The sequence below is a fragment of the Argiope bruennichi genome, chromosome 9, assembly GCF_947563725.1.
Source record: "Argiope bruennichi chromosome 9, qqArgBrue1.1, whole genome shotgun sequence".
Taxonomy (NCBI): Eukaryota; Metazoa; Arthropoda; class Arachnida; order Araneae; family Araneidae; genus Argiope; species Argiope bruennichi.
In genome coordinates, this window is record NC_079159.1 from 53681000 (window position 1) to 53701497 (window position 20498).

Here is a 20498-nt window from a genome sequence, read left to right on the forward strand (position 1 = left end):
ATTTTAAACAATTTTAGATCATTTCATTAATTATACCAAGAAATATCCTCCAACCAATGAGAGGCATTTTTTGAAAGTGGTCATTGCTTGAATTAAAAAATTGAAATTTAATGCTTCATAACTCGGTCACTTTTAGACGCTAAAGATTTTTTTATTTAAAATGTTTTAATTAAAAATATATTTTACTTTATATAATTAATAGATGTGTAAGAGTCTATAAAAATCTAAACTTCGCATTTACCCTAAATTTTTTTCTATAATATTCTATCTATGCTTTTTTTTGTATTCATTTCTTCTATATATATCTAAACTTCACTATCGCACTCAGTCAGGATAAAACATTTTTTTTTTGAAATTTAAAACATCTTTCAAAGCCATTAGAGATATGCCAATCTAAAAGAGGCTTAGAAATGAACTATCTGGCGAGTATTAGAATAAACACTCTGTATAATTAGATTTCCATCATTCTCAAACTTTTTATTTAAATTTAGTACCAGTAAAATGATTTTTCATGTAACCTCCAATTAATAAGCCTTGATTGATTTCCCTGAACATGTTGATGTCATGGAATATATATGTTGATATTTATAAACTTTTGAAATCTCAAAAATTAATTTTTCTATTTTAATTACGATTCTTATTATAGAACGTCTTAAGATCATACCCACAATGCTTTTTTCATAATGACATAAGCATTTTCAAAGGTACATTTGCAAAATGGAATGAATAGTTAATGTAATCAAATATTTAAATTGTTAATAATGCATGGAAATTACAGAAAAGTTGTAGAAATAAAGAATTTTTCGTGACTTTCTTCCATCTATCACCTAATACTCCATTTTTCATTTTTAGAAGAAGATGAAAGAGATCTTTTAACTCCAGTCGTTCCAGTCATAGATCCTGCCGATGATATCAAATCTTCTGGGGTGGAGGAGACGGCCAAACCCGAATCATCTTCATCTCCATCCTCTTTATCTGATAAGGAAGAGGAGGAGGAAGAAGAAGAAGAAGAGGAAAAGAAAGCAAGTGACAAAGAAGAGGAAGAAGAAGAAGAAGAGGCAGAAGACAGTGAAGACAAAGATAGCAGCGATGCTTCCCGCAGTGTTCAGAGATCAGCTACCGTCATACATGTGAAAGAACCGGAAAAAGATGAAGAAAGCAGCGAAGAGGAATCGAGCGAGGAAGAAGAGTCCAGTGAAGAAGAGAGTGATAAGGTAAACTAACTGAATTCAGTGTAAAATATTTGTTGATAATTAGGTTTTTTGCTTAACTTCGATTGAAGCTCCTATGCATGCCTTAATGTTCATGATTTCTCCAAGAAAATATTTTTAAACATAGAATTGTGACAGACAATATAATTGTACTATTTTAATAGCCTTGCACTTGTTCTGTTAACTGTGTACATTAATCGTTCTAATGGATTCAAGTCCGATGATATCATAATGTTGTTAAAAATATAAATGTACAGTTTCATCTATCTTCTAGATTTTGTTGTATTGCTATTTTACTTTGCTATTTCTCGCGTAACTATTCATAGATTAAAGAGAATCTTTTTTTATAATGACATATATAATAACATAATTTATAATGGCATATATTTTATAATGACTTTCTCTTTATCTTTCAACAATGGAAGAAAACCATGGTATTAAATATTTGATAAAACGATGGAAACTGTTTAAATTTCATAGCAACAGTTAAATCTATTGTTGAAAATGAGGCACAAATTTTAAAATTGTCAAAATTCATAAAACCATTTTCGGCTATTAAATTAGTATAATTTAAAAGATAATTAATTTTTTTTAAAAAGTGCAAAATTAAATCTTGTGCTAAATTAGTTTTGGTTGCTGATAGTTTTAGTTGATAAAAAAAATCTTTTCGAGATGCACATTCACTCCCTTCAAAGTATATCTGTGTCGAATTTGGTAGCTCTAGATCAAACTGTCTATCTTACAAAATGCCAACACACAAAAAGAATAATTACACACATATTTTCTTTTATTATTCGTAAAAATAAATGAATAATAAATTTTTGACTTGCTTTGTTTAAATTCATATCTTTTGTTTCAGATTAAAAATTAATAAAAGTTCTAAAATCTAAAAAAATATTTTTGTCACGTCATTATTTGTTGAAACGTACCTGTAAATATTCTAGTTTAAAGAAAGCATTATTAGATCAGAACAAGAATAATAATAATACATATTTGACAAGAGTTCCATACTGTCAAATATTGTTAATCTGATAAACAGAATTATGGAAATATGAATTTTATTGATTACTAAATGTATATTGAAGTAAATTCTTTGAATTTATGAAGACACCTTCCTTACTATCGTTGTTTTCAATGCAACATGTGATTATAAACTGGGTGTAATTTTTAGATTTAAATTCATCAAAAATATGTTATAAAAGATGTTATGATAAATTCACTGACATTATTTAACAATATTTATTTCTATAAAGTCATGATATGTAAACATCAATAAATTATAGTAAAATTAAATTTATTTTAAAAGTTTAGGGAAATTTTGAAAATAAAACTTAATAGGAAGTTCAAATAAGTTTCAATATAATTATGATAAAGAAATTCATAAAATAGTTTGATTTTGGCTTTCGTCTTATAGACCTTTAAAAATACAAAAAAATATGTATTTTTTTCATGATATTTTATTTAAAATTAAAATTTTTTCTTAAAATATGTATTTGAAATTTTAAAAAAATCGAAAATGAAAGCAGCAATTTATCGATTTCAAGTACACAGTTTAAAAATATACCGCAGCGTTTGTAGTTTACATTTGAAATTGAATCAGTTCCAATCCCTTGCGCAATAACTAATACTGAAAACATGCAGCATTAGAATATTTTCGGTAATGGTTTGAAAAAACAATCTCAAAATGCGTAGTTTGAAATTCATTCGCATTTGTTTAGTTTCGTCTTATTTTGTTTATCTAATAAGCAACCACGTTGCAATTTTTTGTTTAACTCTAGCACTTTTTCTTCGTTATAAATATAAATGGTAAAGCACATTGATGCAATCTACCTTTATGATATCATTTTCATATTACGAAAATGCATTTCTTCTCTCTAATAATAAAGATGCATATGTGTCTTCTCAGTCGATGCAACTTGGATGTAAAGTGGTGTCAAATGTATCTGTGTTGTGCAGTCCACACCGTTTGACCTACATCTAACAAATTTAGTACATATATACATTAAAAAGAAAAAAATAAATGTGCAACTTAGAGCAAAATGTTTTTTAATTTTAATAAATTGAAAGTGAGCTGATTTGTATGTTTTTCCACCATTAAAATATACTAGAAAATATTATTACACAAAAATGAATTTTACACTATTTTAATTTTTTGACTAGACCAATTTAATAATAATGCAAATTTTTCGTGACTCTTGGCAATTTTTAAAAATATATTTTTTGCTTACTTTTTCAAATAGATTACATTGTTATTGCTCTAAAATACAAACCATTTTCATTGTTTTAGCGAATATTTTAATCCTCGATTTTCCAAGGCTGTTGCCAGTTCAAAGATATAACAATTCTGTTTAATCTCTGTGTATTTGCCATAGATGAATAAAAAACGAAATTACAATATTGTGAAATTGAACTATAACTAAATTGGGCATTTACGTTTTTAATAACAATTTGATATTATTATCAAATTAATCAGATTCAGATTGATCTCAATCAGACTGAATCTGACTCAGACAACCAGACTTCTGTTGTCTGATGTTGATTGTCTGATTGAAACACTATGAAACTTCAGATTCTACATCGTCTGCTACATCACATTGCTATGAAGTCTGCGAAACCCTTTGAGAAATAAGACATTATTCTTTTCATAACCTTATCATTACATATCTAATTTATAATTAAACTATTCTTCGTCGAATTTTGGACTATTTCTTTTAACTTACATGAAAGTTTAACTAAAAACATATTTAATAATAATTCAGTATCTTATCTAATTTATTTTAAAAGTTTTAATTTAACTTTTTTTATGCATTGGATTGAAAGATAGTTCTTAATTTTGTGAAATAAAAATCGTACTGACTAGGGAGAATTGAATAACGGATTAAAGGCAGATGGAAAATATTGCTGACAAACATATTTGTCACTATTTCCGGCAATATTTTTTGTAGGAATGAATGGAGTTTGCTTATTTTAAAGTTTAATTTCTTAATTTGTCCTTCATTTAAAAAAAAATATACACAGCATTTTTGCCTTTGGAATTTTTTTTAAATATTATTAAAACATTCCGAACGAATTGGGATTAAATTCGTTTGTTTGTACTACATAGCTCAAACGATGCCCCACTCAAGTAATCCGACCACCTATGCAAGAAAAAGTCCCCGAACAAAAGAAAGAGGAATCTGAGTCCGAAGAAGAATCCAGTGAAGAAGAATCCAGCAGCGACGAAGAGGCGGACGATAAAAAAATCGAGACCGAACAAAAATCGACGACACCTCCTAAAACGGTAGGATTCTACTTTTTCTAATTATTTCATGCAATAAACGGTAGGATTCTACTTTTTCTAATTATTTCATGCAATAAACGGTAGGATTCTACTTTTTCTAATTATTTCATGCAATAAACGGTAGGATTCTACTTTTTCTAATTATTTCATGCAATAAACGGTAGGATTTTACTTTTTCTAATTATTTCATGCAATAAACGGTAGGATTCTACTTTTTCTAATTATTTCATGCAATAAACGGTAGGATTCTACTTTTTCTAATTATTTCAAGTAATAATTGAGAACCGTTTAAATTTTTTAAAAAATCATAAGTAAAGCAACAACCAAAGAGAGTACTTACATTTTATAAAATAAGCCGGCAGTGTCACTTCAGTGTAATTATACATCTTTTTTTGAAATGATTATTAAGTACATCGATGCTTTTGAATGCTTTAATCATAACAGTTTCTGTTGAATGCATTGACTGAAACAGTCATCTTAAAATTAGGAATTATAGCAAGAACCGGATTAAGCCCTTTAAGAGTCCTTAGGCATTACAAATCTCAGGCTCTGATATTTTTTCTTCCTAATTTCTATTTTCGGAAAATTTTATTTATTTTAATTTAATCGTTTAATTGCAGCTTTAAGCAGCAAATTTAGGCAAACTGGACTAACGAGAATTTTTTGAAGGGCATATTCAATAGAATTTGTTTCAGCATCTCGCATATAAATAACACTTCAAAATTAAAATTAAAATAATTTTTAACCAGTTAGTGAAAAATAAAATTTTTTTTAATACAGTGTAAATGTTATCTAATTACAGAATCGGACATTTTAAATTATAAAGCAAAATATTTTTTATATAATTATAAAACTTAACTAAAAATAGTTAATTAGGAATGTTGTGAAAATAGTACACGACCTTTTTACAATAAGTGAAAGCACAAAATGAAATTATTTGACAGAATCGCAAAAAAAAAAAAATTCAAGGACTAGCAGCTAATAGGCATCTGCCTACTTTACCCGGTCCTGAATATAAAATAGATATTTAGGAAAACCATTTAGGAAATTTATAAAAAAAATAATAAACAACTATTGAATCTTTCGAGAGAATGTTCTAGTTAGAATTTCAATAGCAAGGTATGCTACCACACCGAAAGTAAAGTCAATCAAGCGGTTTTTTTTCTCACTTCTCACTTTGATAAAAGTTTAGATGACTAAGCTTTTCTATTTCATTTGTAACTTTCTAAAATTATTTCGGATATTGAGTTTAAATCCAAATTTTAGGGCCGGACAGTAAATGTGTCTAACTAGTAGAGTGGACATATTACTCAAAGCAATACGGAAATATGCGCGATACATCACGTTATTATATGTAAGTTGCTATAAAATTTCAAATCTTGCTTTTTATAAAATTAAGAAAAAATGCCAGGTGAGGTATGAAACGCTTGCTCTTTTCCAAATATTCCCCCGGCTTTCTATAGAATGCAAAGTAACAAACCACCAAAGTATTTAAAAAATCTCCAGTGATCCTTAAATTGAGGATGAATGTGTGTATGTACTATGTGTATTTGTTGGCGCTCTGCAGGTTAGACTATTAGAACTAGAGTCCCAAAAATTGGCACATATGCACTTTTGGAAACTGCAAATGTGCAACTAGAAGCAACTTTCTTTACAAAATTGTAGCTGATTTGATTTTTTAGAATTTGCTTCGGTAATATTTTGCCAGCAAAAGTAAATAATAATTCATATAAATAAAATAAGAATCTGTCTAAAAATGTGTAAAGAATTACATCTATAATTCAAGCTATTATTTATAAAATAATTTTCACATTTTTAAAAATTAATGAATAAAAATAAATACAGCTGCCTAAAATTAACATACTATATGCCTAAACTAACATGCTGCTTAAAACTAACATGCACTGCAGGAAGAAAATGAAACAACTCCAAGCGGAGAATCCTACTGGCCAAAATTGCAGAAGAAAGACAGCCTCCCAACTCCCGATAACTTAACTTTGTTTATTGGCCAATGTAAAGACATCGATGAAATGCTCGGCGTACCAACTCCGGTCAGTCCTGGATCGTCAAGAATTGCTAATTCATCTTCTCCAAGCAAACAGCAACCTTTCAGCTTCAAAACCGAGGAAGTGGCTAAAGACAAAGTATGCTAATGTTATTTGTTTTTATTTTTCAATCAAATTTAAATAAGTGGTTTAATATGCAATAGTTGCACGACGCGAAAATGAAGGGAAAACGAGAAATTTAATTCTGCATTCTGAACTTTATTAAATTTTTCTTACACATTGTAAAAATTCATATATATGTAGTGCAGTAGCGAATTAGACTATTTTACAAATTTAAAGAAAGTAGGTTATACATATGTAATGATATTTTAAACTTTAATTTCCAAGATTTTATCTTAATTTAGCCCATAGTGACTTTATTCTAAAATATTCATTTATTTCGTGATCCAATTCCACTTTCTCTACGTAATTAATTCAAGAGAGCTTTGTAAAATTGCTGAATCGGCTAAACGCCGACACATTCTCACGCTCCACGTGGAGGGATAGAAAACTGTCCAGTAAGCACATTCTTTTTTAAAAAAATCCCTGTGTTTACTTTACATGTAATTGACATGCGTCAGAAATCCCTATCAGAATCTTAATAATATATTAGCACTATAAAGAAATATTTTCCCTATCAAAATCTCAGGTTATATAAGACGAGGGATAATTTACTTCGCTCTTCTTCCCTACTTCTGCTTTTGTGCCGCGCTGTGGCGGACGTGTCATGCCCGCGCCTGCTTGTAAATAATAATGCTTTCCCGATGGATTAAAATGAATTTAAAAATGTAAAATGCGTCATCTATGTCTTCAAGCCTGCTTTCTGCTTCAAACAAAATGCTTATATGGTAATAGAACAGCGTTAATTGAATATTCATTGTAAAGGCTTTTAAAAAAACACATGGTCTTGTACTTAAAGTTTTCTCAGATTCTTTTATATAGACTCTTAACATCAAGATATAATTAGTTCTACACAGACAATAAAAGTCCCGGCAAATAATTAGATAAAATATGTAATATTGCTGGGAAAAGAAACGGAAAGCGAAAAAGAACATAGCAAGCCTTCTTTAGAAGTTTTATTTTCAAATCATTAATATTTAGTACAATTCTGTAGTGAATATTATTTCTAAATATACATCACATAATGTTAATATTATACTTTCGTTTCATGATTATTCAATGTTGTTGTTATGACTCGGAACTCTAATTTCGTTTTAGAATCTGTTTATTTTTGCACAACACAATACAGAGAGTTTCATGAGGCTATTTACATATGGATTATAGAAATTGGTTAGAGTATTTACAGATGAAGTAGACTGAAACTGAATAAAAGATCCGTACAACCGAGATGAGTATCTAACGCAAAAATTCCGTTTCTTAAAATAAACACGACATATTTCTACTTAAACCAAAACTGGATTGCCAGATTCCAAGTCAGGAATAAGATGCAAAAAAACTCCTCTAAAATGAAAACAAACAGGAAATATAAAACTTTTTAGGAGTGGCACCAGTTGTCGTGAATAAATTTTATCTCAAAGAGCAATTCCAAATTGGCTCGTTTGGCAACCGCATCCTCTATTATGTTGGTTGAAAACCTAAATAAGATATCCTTCAAAAATGCTCTGGGTAAAATAATTGCAAACAAGACCAATCTGCAAGTTTCTCTTCAAACGACGAAGTTCTTCAATATCTACTAACTTTATTGACCACATTCTGTTGAAACATTTTTTGAGACTCTTTTATCACCATTCCATGTTGCGGGAACTGTCTTCCATTTTTACCTCTTCTTTTCACTGGAACTTTAGAATCTCGAATGTGGACTAAATCACATCATCGGAACTGCTTTGTAACTGTTAACTGACTGAAGCTTCATCTGGAAACAGGTGATAATAGCCATTGTTGCTATAAATCCCAATCTCCTACTGCTTTCAAGTTCAAGATGCGTAATAAGCTATACAAGAATGCCTTGTACGTTCCTTCTATCACATATCCGACAGTAATTTAATTCCACTGACTATTAATATTTTTTAACGTCTGGTATGCCAGATTCGAGAGCTACATCAATTAATCCTAATCTTGAGCTGCTTCAGAGTTAGTGTATTTATATTATATTTACTTACAATCATTCACGGTTTGAAGCATAAAATTATATAGCTATGGTGTTAAAGATTCTTTCCAAAAAACACTAGAAGTAAGACATGACATGAATGAGTTCATCAACTGAATGTATGCCAGAAAGGATCGCACTTCGCATTAGTGATGAATGGTGTCTCTCTTGAAATACCTGTGTATATTATGTTTTGCAGTATCGAATAGAAAACAAGCATTTTAAACCATAAATAATATTTTTTGTAATCAAAGTTCCAAGTGTTGAGTTTAAGAAGGGCGAGGTTTAATATTTTAATGCGCAATATGAATTTTATATTTTATCATGTTAAAATACATTAAAATAAGACTATTGTTCAAATGAAAAATGCGGAGAAAATTTTACGTGATATACAAATATATAATTACCTTATCAAATCGGTATTTCTGGATCGGTATTGTAAATATATAATAATTATGAATTGTTATTAATATTATTGAAGTTTAAGATTAAGGACTTGAAATTAATATAATATTAACTAAATAACGACAAAAGCATTATTAAAGTAATTATTATTCAGAACATTGCGGTAAAATGCCATTAGGGAGGTAATAGTTTGGAAATTTCTCCCTCTCTCTTTCGAAAGTTTCCCTTTGAAAAAAGAGAATTTCTTTGTGAATTTAAGTTATTTCTTGCATTTCTATAAAACCGTATATCGTACATTAAACCAAAAATATTTTTACCGCCTATTTATTTTAGTTATTTGGTCTCCTAAATAGCATCTTAAATTGAGAAAGATTCGTTGATAAAAAATATTTTCGTCTTATATTGCTTCAAATTAATTATTTTATCCCCTTACATATTTGCCATTTTAATGCTCTTCATTCTTTTTAAATGAAGAGCACTAATAGTATCTTCGTATATTTTTTATATCCGTAATGCGCAATCTCCAACATTTATAACAACATGAATTATATTTCGTATAAAATAGCCGATGTATTGAAATTCTTCTGAAATGTAACTTATTTTAATTATATATGATTATTTAATACGTTGGAGCAACACAATAAAAAATCCTATGTAATTTTGGTTAAACATTTCTTGACAGAATTTTCATAGGATGCATAAAGATGTTGACTCTGTATTCAGAGCTTTGGATGCGTAGCGTATTTTCTAATGTTTTGTGGCAAAATAATAAAAAATTATGATAAATAAGAAAATTCTCAAATTACTTCACCCATATTACCCTTTATGGATTTTTTTAAAAAAATTTGGACCAAGAATCCTGAATGTATTTTCACAGATAAACATCGATTCAAAAGAAAAATTGAAAAAAAATCTATTTAAATAAAAATAATCAATATAACATGCAATAAATTGGACTAAAAGCTATAAAATATTTTTTTCTACTCCGAAACAGATTTATAATCCTATACAGACTGCCCAAGAATTTTATTATTGTGAAAAAATTCACATTCAAATTTTTCAGAACATGGAGTCTATAACAACTTGGCATGGCACAATCTGTCGGTATTGAAAGCTTTTAATCATTGCAAAATTTGTACCGAATAGACAATCAAGAAGATAGACAAATAAGTAGTTAATATTGAGCTGTATAGCAGTTCTGAACTATGTTTAAAATTTCAGGTCTGTAGCTCATTGGGAAGTTAGTTTAAACTCGACTGCAACATTCCCACCAAACAGACAAAACAGAAAACGAATTAAAAATGTGTTAAAAAAAAGAGAATTTTTAAGTATTCCGAATCAACACTGACTTTTCTAATGATCTTCATTTCCTGAAATAGCGCTTGTTAGTTAAAACGAATGCGAGTTAAACATACATACCTTGTAACCTTCATTCGATGTTAATCCGTTGAAGCTGTAGCTTTTTCGGCTGCCACTTCTTGAATCATCTAGATCGTACCTCTCTGCGGTGTCTTTTCCTTGAAAAATTTAAATTTTACGCTCAGTGGCACTGCTCCAGATATTTGTTTGTCAAGTTGAAACTCACTGAATGGGGGTCGTTGTTGCAGGAGAAGTCAGCTTCATCTTCCTCATCTTCCGAAGAGGAAGAAGAAAGTAGCAGCAGCAGTGACTTGGAGGAGGTGGAGGCGTCCAAGGTGAAATTCCATGAATCCAAACCCCAGAAGCCGGAGCTTGGAGCATATACGGAAGAGATAGATTCGAGCGCAGTTCGAATTCGGGAAAACAAACCCCTCAATTCAGAGCTTGCCCCAGAGGAAATTGATTCCTCGTCTGTCAAAATCCGCGAGCCACCCATCATGCATGGACACATCACGAAAGCGCCAATTCGGAAGGTAAGACAGATGTTTGATTTATCTGTTTACATCCTCTGTTTTTTCGAAACCACCTGAGTCACACATGTGAAGGAATGGAATTCAAAGTGATGAAAGCTGTTTTGTTTCCTTATTTTCTAAGCTTAATAGAATGAAACCGTTTTATCATAGTTTCTGGTTTAATTAAAAAATCTTTCAAAAATTTTCTTTGAACAACCTTTTTCAACATTAATGCATATAATTAAACTGTGACGTCAATAAAGATATCTAAGAATTTTAAGCGCAATTGAGGACACACTTTGATTTTGATTCCATATGATTTCATAATCACCAGATATTGCAACATTTTAATTAGTGAAGAGGTTTCGAAATTTTTTACTCTATGAAATGAATAATAAAATATTAAGCTTTTTACTGTAGAAAAAATGATAGAAAAAGAATATCATCTTTTTATTTGTTTATATAAAAAGGACTTATTAAATATATGATAAGTTAATAACAAGGTCAATATTTATATTTGATGCATATCAATTACAATATTTTCTTTCAATTCCATTAGTTTAATTTCTTTTTATATTGACAGAACTTAAGCGAAAAATTTTTAGCTTTTAATAAATTTAATAACAACAGTGAAAAAATGTAACATTCTAGGTGAAATAGAATATTACTTTTTTTTTTATTTTGACATAAATTTCAAGATTTAAATTATTCTCTTAAGTGGTTTTTCAGATTATACCATATCACTTGTTTCTCTTTTTAAGTTTTAATAAATAACTAATCTGTGTCATAAAAATAATTTTATGTTCATGTTAAAAAAAAACTAAAACCGGAGATTCATAGTTCATCAAAACCATTAAAGAATAAATAAATAAATTATTTAAAGAATTAATAGAATTAATTATTATATAAATAGTAAATTTAATAAATTATATAAATATAATTAGAATTTTAAAAAAATACATTAAAAGCCAGTAGAAAATTTAATAAGTTATACAAAAAAGAAGAGAATCAGTTTTTAAGAGTATTTCCTACAATATAACTGATGTTAACAGAAGAGGAATATTATTCAAAACTTGAATACGATGATGATTAATTTGGTGTGTTCCTCAAAGAACAGGAAATGAAAAAATATTTTTTGATTCTAAGGAGTACTATAATAATATCATGAATGACATAAAATAATTGTTTGTCACATCCATGCAGTAATTTCATATTTTTTGTTTTGTTCCTTTTCCTTTGTGCCTTATTATTTAAAACATTCCAGGAACAGATTTAACAAATATTTATATTTGCTAAATGCATCAAATAAATAGATTCATTCAGAATTTATTAAAATTTATTTGTGCACATTTTCTTTTTTGTAAATTCAATGTCGGCAGTGTGAAATTTTACATTATATTTTGGAATTTATTACCTGCATATTATTTTCCTTTATAGGAAAGTACGATAATGCATCAGTCATTTAAATACATAATTTAATTTTTTAATATAGCTAGACAAAAAAAGTTTCAACACTTTTGCACATCAATAAAATTTAATTTCTTTTTTATATTGCATATTTAACATCCCTTTGAAACTGGATTAATTTACTTCATGGTAAAATTATTACTTAATATAATAGTTCCATCTTTTGTTATTGTTGAAAATTAAATGCAAAGTGATAGATTATTTTAAAACATAGATTTTTTATGTTTCAAACTTAAAATTTTAAATATATGTTTTCAAGCCTTTTAAGAATATAATTTCAAACAAGATATTTTTATAATTTAAGATCTAACAAAAGGAATATATTATATAATTTTGAGATGTACATTTAAGAATTTTGGACACAATTTTATAAAAAGAAAGCACAAAAAATTAGCATGCATTCATAACTTTCAGATAATATTGATGTTTTTTTTCCCGATAAATATAACTATGGTAAAATAAATAGCTTTTTTTCCTTATCTTTCCAATTACATTTTAGGCGGAGGAATGCGAGATCGTGAAGAGAGGAAACTTATCAAATGGAACATATGTTGATAATAACAGGTAAAAAAAATTATGTCCTTCTACTTAAACTGTTGTCTTCTTTTCTACTAAAACAAATGAATGCAACATCAAAAAACGTTGTTTCAAATGCATTTATATCGTAACTAACAAAAAGCAACAAGCGTCAGAAAAAAAGAGAGACGGAAAGTCCTAAATGGTCGTTGCATAATTGGTTATTAGTTTAAATTACTTAATTGGGAGTTCCAACGAAAATTTTCAGAGGATCCAGAAAAAAGCAACTCGAGCATTAGTTGCAATTATAGCGAAGAAAAGTGGTTGAAGTATTGTGCTTTACAAATACATTATTTGAAAGGGACAAAGAAGAATATTTATTCTGCTTTCAGCTATTAGTTTTAAAACGGCAAAGTTGTGCATTAATTTTCATTGAATTTCCTAAATTGGCACTCATTTAGCAAGAGGTATAGTCTTGTATAATTACTGAATAGAAAATTAAATCATTGGAAACTGAGGCATGAAAAATTAAGTCATAATTATTCTCGAAAGTAGTATTTAATGTAAAACATACTTAAAACTTTTAACATATAACATTATCTTTGTATCAATACCTATTTAAAATATTTGTACAGTCATTTAAGTAATCTTTTTTGTTCTATTTTAGGCGCAGAAGTTCTGACAAGACCCAGAATAAGTTAATATGCAAAGCAAATGCTCTCATTGGTTCGTATATATATTTTTAAAAATATTTATATTGCAAACTTTTAGTTTTCTAATATTGAAAAAAATTTTTAACATGAAAAGAAATCATTATTTTTTATTGACTTTTATAGAAATATTTAATTTTATAAAGTGTTAGCTTTGTACAAAGAATCTAAAGTATTTTTGAGGAATCCATTTTATGATATTTTAACGAAAAATAGAAATTATTATGCAATGAAATATAAAATAATTAAATATGTAAACATAATTAAATATGTTAATATGTAATAATTAAATAGGTAAATATGTATCTTTTAACATAAAAAATTAGTTAAAAATATCGCCAACGAATTTCCAAAATTTTGATTCATACATGATTAAGTGTTATATTTTGTCTAGTGATATATTTTTATTCAATATTATTTTTTAAATAAGAATAATAAATCAATTATAGCTGTAAAAAAATAAATTTCTTTCAAAATATTTGTTAAATATTAAAAAATTCATCCATCATTGGGAAAACTGAAGGATATCTAATTGCTAATTTTTCTTAATAATTCAGAAAAAGAAATGATGCATTCCTTTGCTATTAATATTAAATGTAACATTTTTTAAATTTTTTTAGAAATTGTCACATAATGATTAAAATACTATAATTGCATTTGAATATAATTTTTAATGAATCTGAAAGGATATACTTTGAAGGTACTAAAAGGTATGGAATATTTCTCTAATATTCTATGAAACCTCCTCGAGCTCTTCTATAGGTAGCAATCGAAATAGTTAAGGGAAATTTCCAGGATATATATTCAACATGCTATCTTAATGGCGTCTGTTAATCTAGGATTTGGTAATGTGGTGAATATTGTGGCAAAATGAATCTTTCGGTCATATTCCTGGTATGCATGGTGTTCATATTTAGTGATCTAAATAACCAAATCTTATATTTGAAATATTTATTATTCACGTTGATGTTTGTATTGCCGGTAACGCAGAGTATTAATCAGAAGTATTCCATTACCATATTCGATAAATGAAGTTCATTAAGAGATGAAAATGTTCATCAATTTAACAATTCATTATCAATGGTTGTGCCTATTTTACCAAAGGATAAAGTCAAAAGCATAAATGGAGCATTATACAAGGAATCACAGTCCTACTAACAGCACAATGCTTTTTTAACAACAGGATCAAAAGGATTGATATGGCCTTTAGGATTTGCCCACATTTGAATTCGATGATCAGTTCTTTGCAATTAGAAACGTGATTTTGCTAGGATTCCCCATCGTTTAGGATCCATCGCATGTGAAGTGCTAAAGTTTTTTTTCCTTTGATATCTGCTTTGAGTAAAGACACTCAAATTGGTCTTCTGCAACCACCGTAAAACTCCATACTCGGATATCAGAAATATGCCTCTAGCATCACTCTTATCAAATGTTGTAGCCCTTTGTGTAATGCCAGTCGTTTGCTCATACATTTAAATTATTCATAGATTGCTATTTCCCTGCTACTATGAGGTGGTACCATTTCTACACTCTTGTGAGATAGAGCAAAATTTTACCAACGTCTATAAAGCTATATTCCTTGTAGAGCTTTAACACCTCTCCGGGATTCAAATTTGGTTAAATCTAGTCAGTAATTCACAAAAGACTCATTCATTCAACAGTCAACATATAATAATAACTTATTATGTATATCCTTTTAGAGAGATATGAGAGCTATATGTAAATATTATTAATACTCCATGACTTTTGAAAGTGTATATTTAGTTTATTAATAAATTTAATAAATCAATAAGAATTTAATAATCAAGATAATCAGATGAGAATCAACAAGTTATATTCATATTTCAATTAATTAAGAATCTAGACTAAACCAATGATTTACTTCAAAGGTTCTCTATAATATATGTATCATCAACAATTTTTGAGGATAATTTTCACATAAAAACATTAATAAATGTTCGAAAGGAATAAAGAATGGCATTTGTTTTTAAAAGCAAATACTATTTTTCATTCATTTTGAACAATCATTAACATTCTTATGTGAACATTATTTGTAATTTCGTTATATTTATATAGTCTGTTACTGACAAACCCTTAATTGATGTCTATGGCATAACCATCACGGCCATATGCTAAAATATTGTGCTAGGTAACGTTTCAGCTAAAAAAAAGTTAGATTTTAAATATTTCATGTGATAGAAATCTCATTAAAGAGATTTAAAAAATAAGACCCATGCAAGTTTTAGTTAAAAGAAAGAGATCAAAACAAATATATAATACGATCAACATATGTTTTTTTAATTCCGATCAGCTCCTTATATCTTTAAAGACATAGATTTTTATCCATGTTCTTAGTTAAAAATAAACGTAGGGCATATCTGCAACGTGAAATTTAATAAATGAAATTAATGAACTTAAATTGATCAGTTCGCGGATTCATTCTCGTCAATAATACATCTTTTCTTTTATCTATATTGCCAGTTATTTAACCTAAAATATACTACATTTATATTTTATTATGATATAAAAATGTTATTTAAAATATAATTAAAATTATCCTAATTTAAACAGTTTAATTCTATGATTCTATTTACTCCATTTAGCATGCATTGTCTATTAATTGAATTTTTTTTATAATGGTATCTTTGATTCTTGTTTATGTGGTACAAAACTTTAAAAAATTGAATTCATGATTCACTTGAAAGAATTTCAGAAAAAAAAAACCTGTTTTATTTATTATTCGTTATTCTTTCTTAGTAAGAAAGACCATTTTATTTAACATGAGCATTGCTTACTCGTCGAAAAATTTCTATATCCAAGTAATAAATTGTAAACCATTAGTCCATACCTAATGGAAAATTTTGTGGAAGAAATGAACCTTTTTTGTTACAATTTATCAGCAAAAATCTATTTTTTTGAAGTCTGCTTTCTTATAACTGAGCTCGAAATAATCGTCATAATTAGAATTTTTACCAACAAATTATTAAATAAATGATCAGAAAAATCAAAAACTGTCAAATAGGGAAATCTGTTCATTATATTGCCAGTTATTAGTCCATACCAGTTATTTTAACTATATTTTCATTAGTTAAGAAATATTAAACAGAAATTATTTATATAAGTAAAAAAAAATCTGTAAAAATTTAATATCCTTAACATAAAAATTCAAAATAATGATTTTGGTTAAGTTTCGAATATGTTTTAACTTCAATACCTGAATCAAATTTTAAAGTAATAAAATTTTAATTTTTCCTAAAAATTATTATTATTAATTTGATTATAATTATGATTCAACTAGGGTTGTTTTTGATATCATTAAATTTTTCATAAGCATATATAATAGTTTTAGTATTTAATTCTCTTTCTTTTCCTTTTTTTTAGAAAAAATGACTTCCCCAGATAACAGAGAATTAAGAAGAACATTATATTCCCTAAAACAAGTTTTCCAGGTATTTTCTCGCATTTTCTTTTTTCAATTTTTGTGGTAAACATTTCTTTTCTTTTCATAATTGAGATTTCTTTGAATAGTACAGGATATTTCTAAAAGATAATCTTTAGATCTCTTTAATCAAGAGATAATTTTTAATGACAAATCAGGCATATAGAAACAAATCATTTTTACTATAGGGCATAGAGTAACAAAATCTGATATCTACAGGGGACTCTTTGTTAGTGAAATACAATGCAATACAATATGATTATAAAGATTACTTATATATAAGGTGTGACGTCTATATGTTGACAGTTTAAGTTCATGGAGGAAATATAGTAAAATATAATAAATTGCTCTGCTTTTCAGTTTTTTTCTGCATATTTAATGGTGGTTTCCATTTTCAAAATCTCTGCTAAACCCCTTCGCTTTCTATGCTGCAGTTTCATCCATACAAAAATCATATATTTTTTTTTCTGTGAAAGTTACATTACTTTAAAAAAGTATTGCTACTAGAAATTTTAAAAAAAAATTGCCATTAATATCGCAACGGAGATAGATAGATTTTGCTTTCTATTCAATAGCACATCCTTTAAGTTACTTTCATTCAAAATTTCATTCAGTTTTTTTTAATTCAAAAGTTTGATTTGCAGAAATTTGATTGAAGTATATCGGCAAGTTCTTTCATAATCAACTTGTAATTCTCTGACTGTAGTAATTACTTTACTGAACTACTCTCCTAAAAATTGTTCTTACCTGTTAAAGTGAAAATGCGATTAATAAAAATTATGTACAGATAATGTCACTAAATATTTTACAAACAGTATAGCAGTGTACTGCCTGGAAGTATTTATACTGTTTGTAAAAACAAAATTCAGTATAATGTAAAGCATAATAAAGAAATATCAATTGAAAGTTATTAAATAAAATTATTGCCTTGTGGTATATTTGTTGGCACACAAGGAGTTTATAAACCGAGAACAAAAAAAAAGTGATTTCTTCTTAGACTATTTTTATAGAGTTATTACCCATTTAATACTATTTATTTCTTACATAATTCAGAAAATAAATTTTTATGTTTCAAGTCCTTAAACATTCACTTATGATCTGATAGAAGTAGTTTAATTTAATATTGAAATGAAACATTTGGATATTTATTAAATTTAAGTACAAAGTTCAATTAACACGATTGGAATTTAATGTAATCCGTTGCAGGTGTTTTTCTTTGTCTTCGATGTAAAACATTTCGCAACCTTCATCAAATTTTGCTGCGTCAATCAACTAACTGGCTTTTATTTTGAAATAGTATCGAATTACAATACAACTTTAATTACGACTCTATAGAATTTTAATTTCAGCCTCTTAAGGATTCTCATTTACTATCAGGATTGATAGTAGATATCATTAAAAAAATATTTTTCATGATAATAAAAAATAAACATGCTTTAATAATATTTTACTTGAGAGACTTAATAATTTAACGGCGATTTCTGAGAAAGTATTTTATTATTATTTTTTAAAATTAGTGAATACAAAATTTTCCGAATAGAAATTTACTTCGTTAATTTTCAGGTATGCAAGAAAATTTTAATGAATGCACCATTTTGAAATTCACTGCAACACGGAACTTCGATAATATTTTATGCATTTAGATTTCAAAATTTCACCAACTGACATTTTGTACACAGAGACTCGTTTTATAGAAATCAAAATATTGTTAACGAGTTTATGCTGAAGACTTTTTCTCTTTGCTCATTCATTAATTGCCTTTCAAGAAATATTAAAATTTCATTTATGAAAGAGTAATTGATTACACTCAATTTGCAACTTACGCGTATTTAAGAAAATTTTCTCTATTGGCTTATTATCTCCATAATTATTGGTCATGTTTCACTGAAATTAGATATATGTATAGATTATAGTAAGATGAGAACATGCCAATTGTAGGGCACAGGCAGATCGTCCATAAGATCCATCAACGCATGAAGATCTAAAGCAAAATTTATAATATTCAAAAATGTTTATAAAGTTTATGAAGCGTACTCTGTTAGATTCATTTATTTTTCACAACATGAATTCATGTAAGAAAGCGGCGATATATAAATTCATATGCAGTTAGGATGCATTCTTCTTATAATGCCATTTTCAGGTACAAGATGGTTCTGGTAGGATATAAGTGCATTGCAATGGACCTTATTTTCTAAAGAGCTTATGTTTGGATATATGTTGATTATCCATCTCACGAATACTTTTTATCTCCAGAAATTTGCAATTAGACTATTATTTCTATACATAAGCGAGTGTTTTTATCTATAGATTTGAAATGAAAATCAATAAACAATTCTTTAAAAGCAAATATAGAGTTTTATGATTTGATATTTATAATTCGCCGCAGCTACAGGACATCTACTGAAATTATGATGGAATGTGGATTTATGTTGCATTCTGCTTTTTTTAAAACCTCTGCTACGGTATTAGTTTCATTCTCTTATATTCAAGGACAAGTAACATGTCCTTACTTTATTCTAGGCGAACATAATTGGAAAATCAGAGCAGTTGCACTGAGCAAGGATATCTCAATAAATAAAACGATTCTCCACATATCGGTGCTGATGTTCCTTGTACCATGTTAAATATCTTCTCTGAGCAATAATATGTCAAATATTAAGAGAAGAGCAGTAATCACATCATTGCAAAAAAAAAAAAAAAAAAAAAAAAAACCTCGTTTAGTTTGAGTGAAATAAAGCTTTTGAATTTCAAATATCAGATTTTAAACAATGAAATATTTTTTTTATAAACTTAACCGGTAATGTAAATATTGAGTAACAAATTTGATTTTTGCTACGGTTGTTTCAAAAGATTTGTCTAAAAATTTATTAAGAAGGAAAAAAATTTAATTCAAGAAATCTACTTATAGATTAATTATAGCGATTTTCTCAACATAAATAGAATTATTTGCCGGCGTCCTGGCATAGGGGTAGCGCGTCTTCCCCGTGATCTGGGCGTCCCGGGTTCGAGTCCCGGTTTGGGCATGGTTCTTCTTCTGTTGTTCTATCTGTGAGATGTGTGAATGTGTCCTCCTGTAAAAAGGGGTTGTGCAAGCGAATGAATGATGCGTGAGTGGCAAAGTCGTACTCTTGGCCCTAGTTGGCACTGCTATAAAAAATAAGAGACGTTCCCCCTCAGGCTTAATCGCTGTCTTCGTAACAGCGGGCTTGTCAGTGGCAAGTGCCATAAGAAACAAACAAACAAACAGAATTATTTATAAACGGTAAAAAAAAAAGAAAAAAAAAGGAAAAAGACTATTTTAGTCAGCTTTATAAAAATACGTTTCTGTTTGGTATAATACTTTAAATACCGTAAAAACCCAAATCTCATTTACTTTTTATAGTTGTAGCTATAAGACATCAGTTGTTTTGTAAATTAAATTAGACACATAGATTGAAGTTGTGAAAA

At 28.0% G+C, this 20498-nt stretch overlaps 1 protein-coding gene across 2 annotated transcripts in view; it reads left to right on the forward strand.

The window, feature by feature from the left end:
* Positions 1–20498, forward strand: part of LOC129985348 (FH1/FH2 domain-containing protein 3-like) — a 130478-nt gene that overhangs the window by 69297 nt on the left and 40683 nt on the right. The window contains exons 9-15 of one of the 2 annotated variants that reach the window (XM_056095344.1): positions 853–1214; positions 4315–4491; positions 6402–6635; positions 10656–10940; positions 12886–12950; positions 13570–13628; positions 16994–17061. In XM_056095344.1, the coding sequence (XP_055951319.1) occupies positions 853–1214; positions 4315–4491; positions 6402–6635; positions 10656–10940; positions 12886–12950; positions 13570–13628; positions 16994–17061 (1250 nt within the window). The remainder of the gene's footprint in view (positions 1–852; positions 1215–4314; positions 4492–6401; positions 6636–10655; positions 10941–12885; positions 12951–13569; positions 13629–16993; positions 17062–20498) is intronic. The other variant, XM_056095345.1, reaches the window with a different exon arrangement.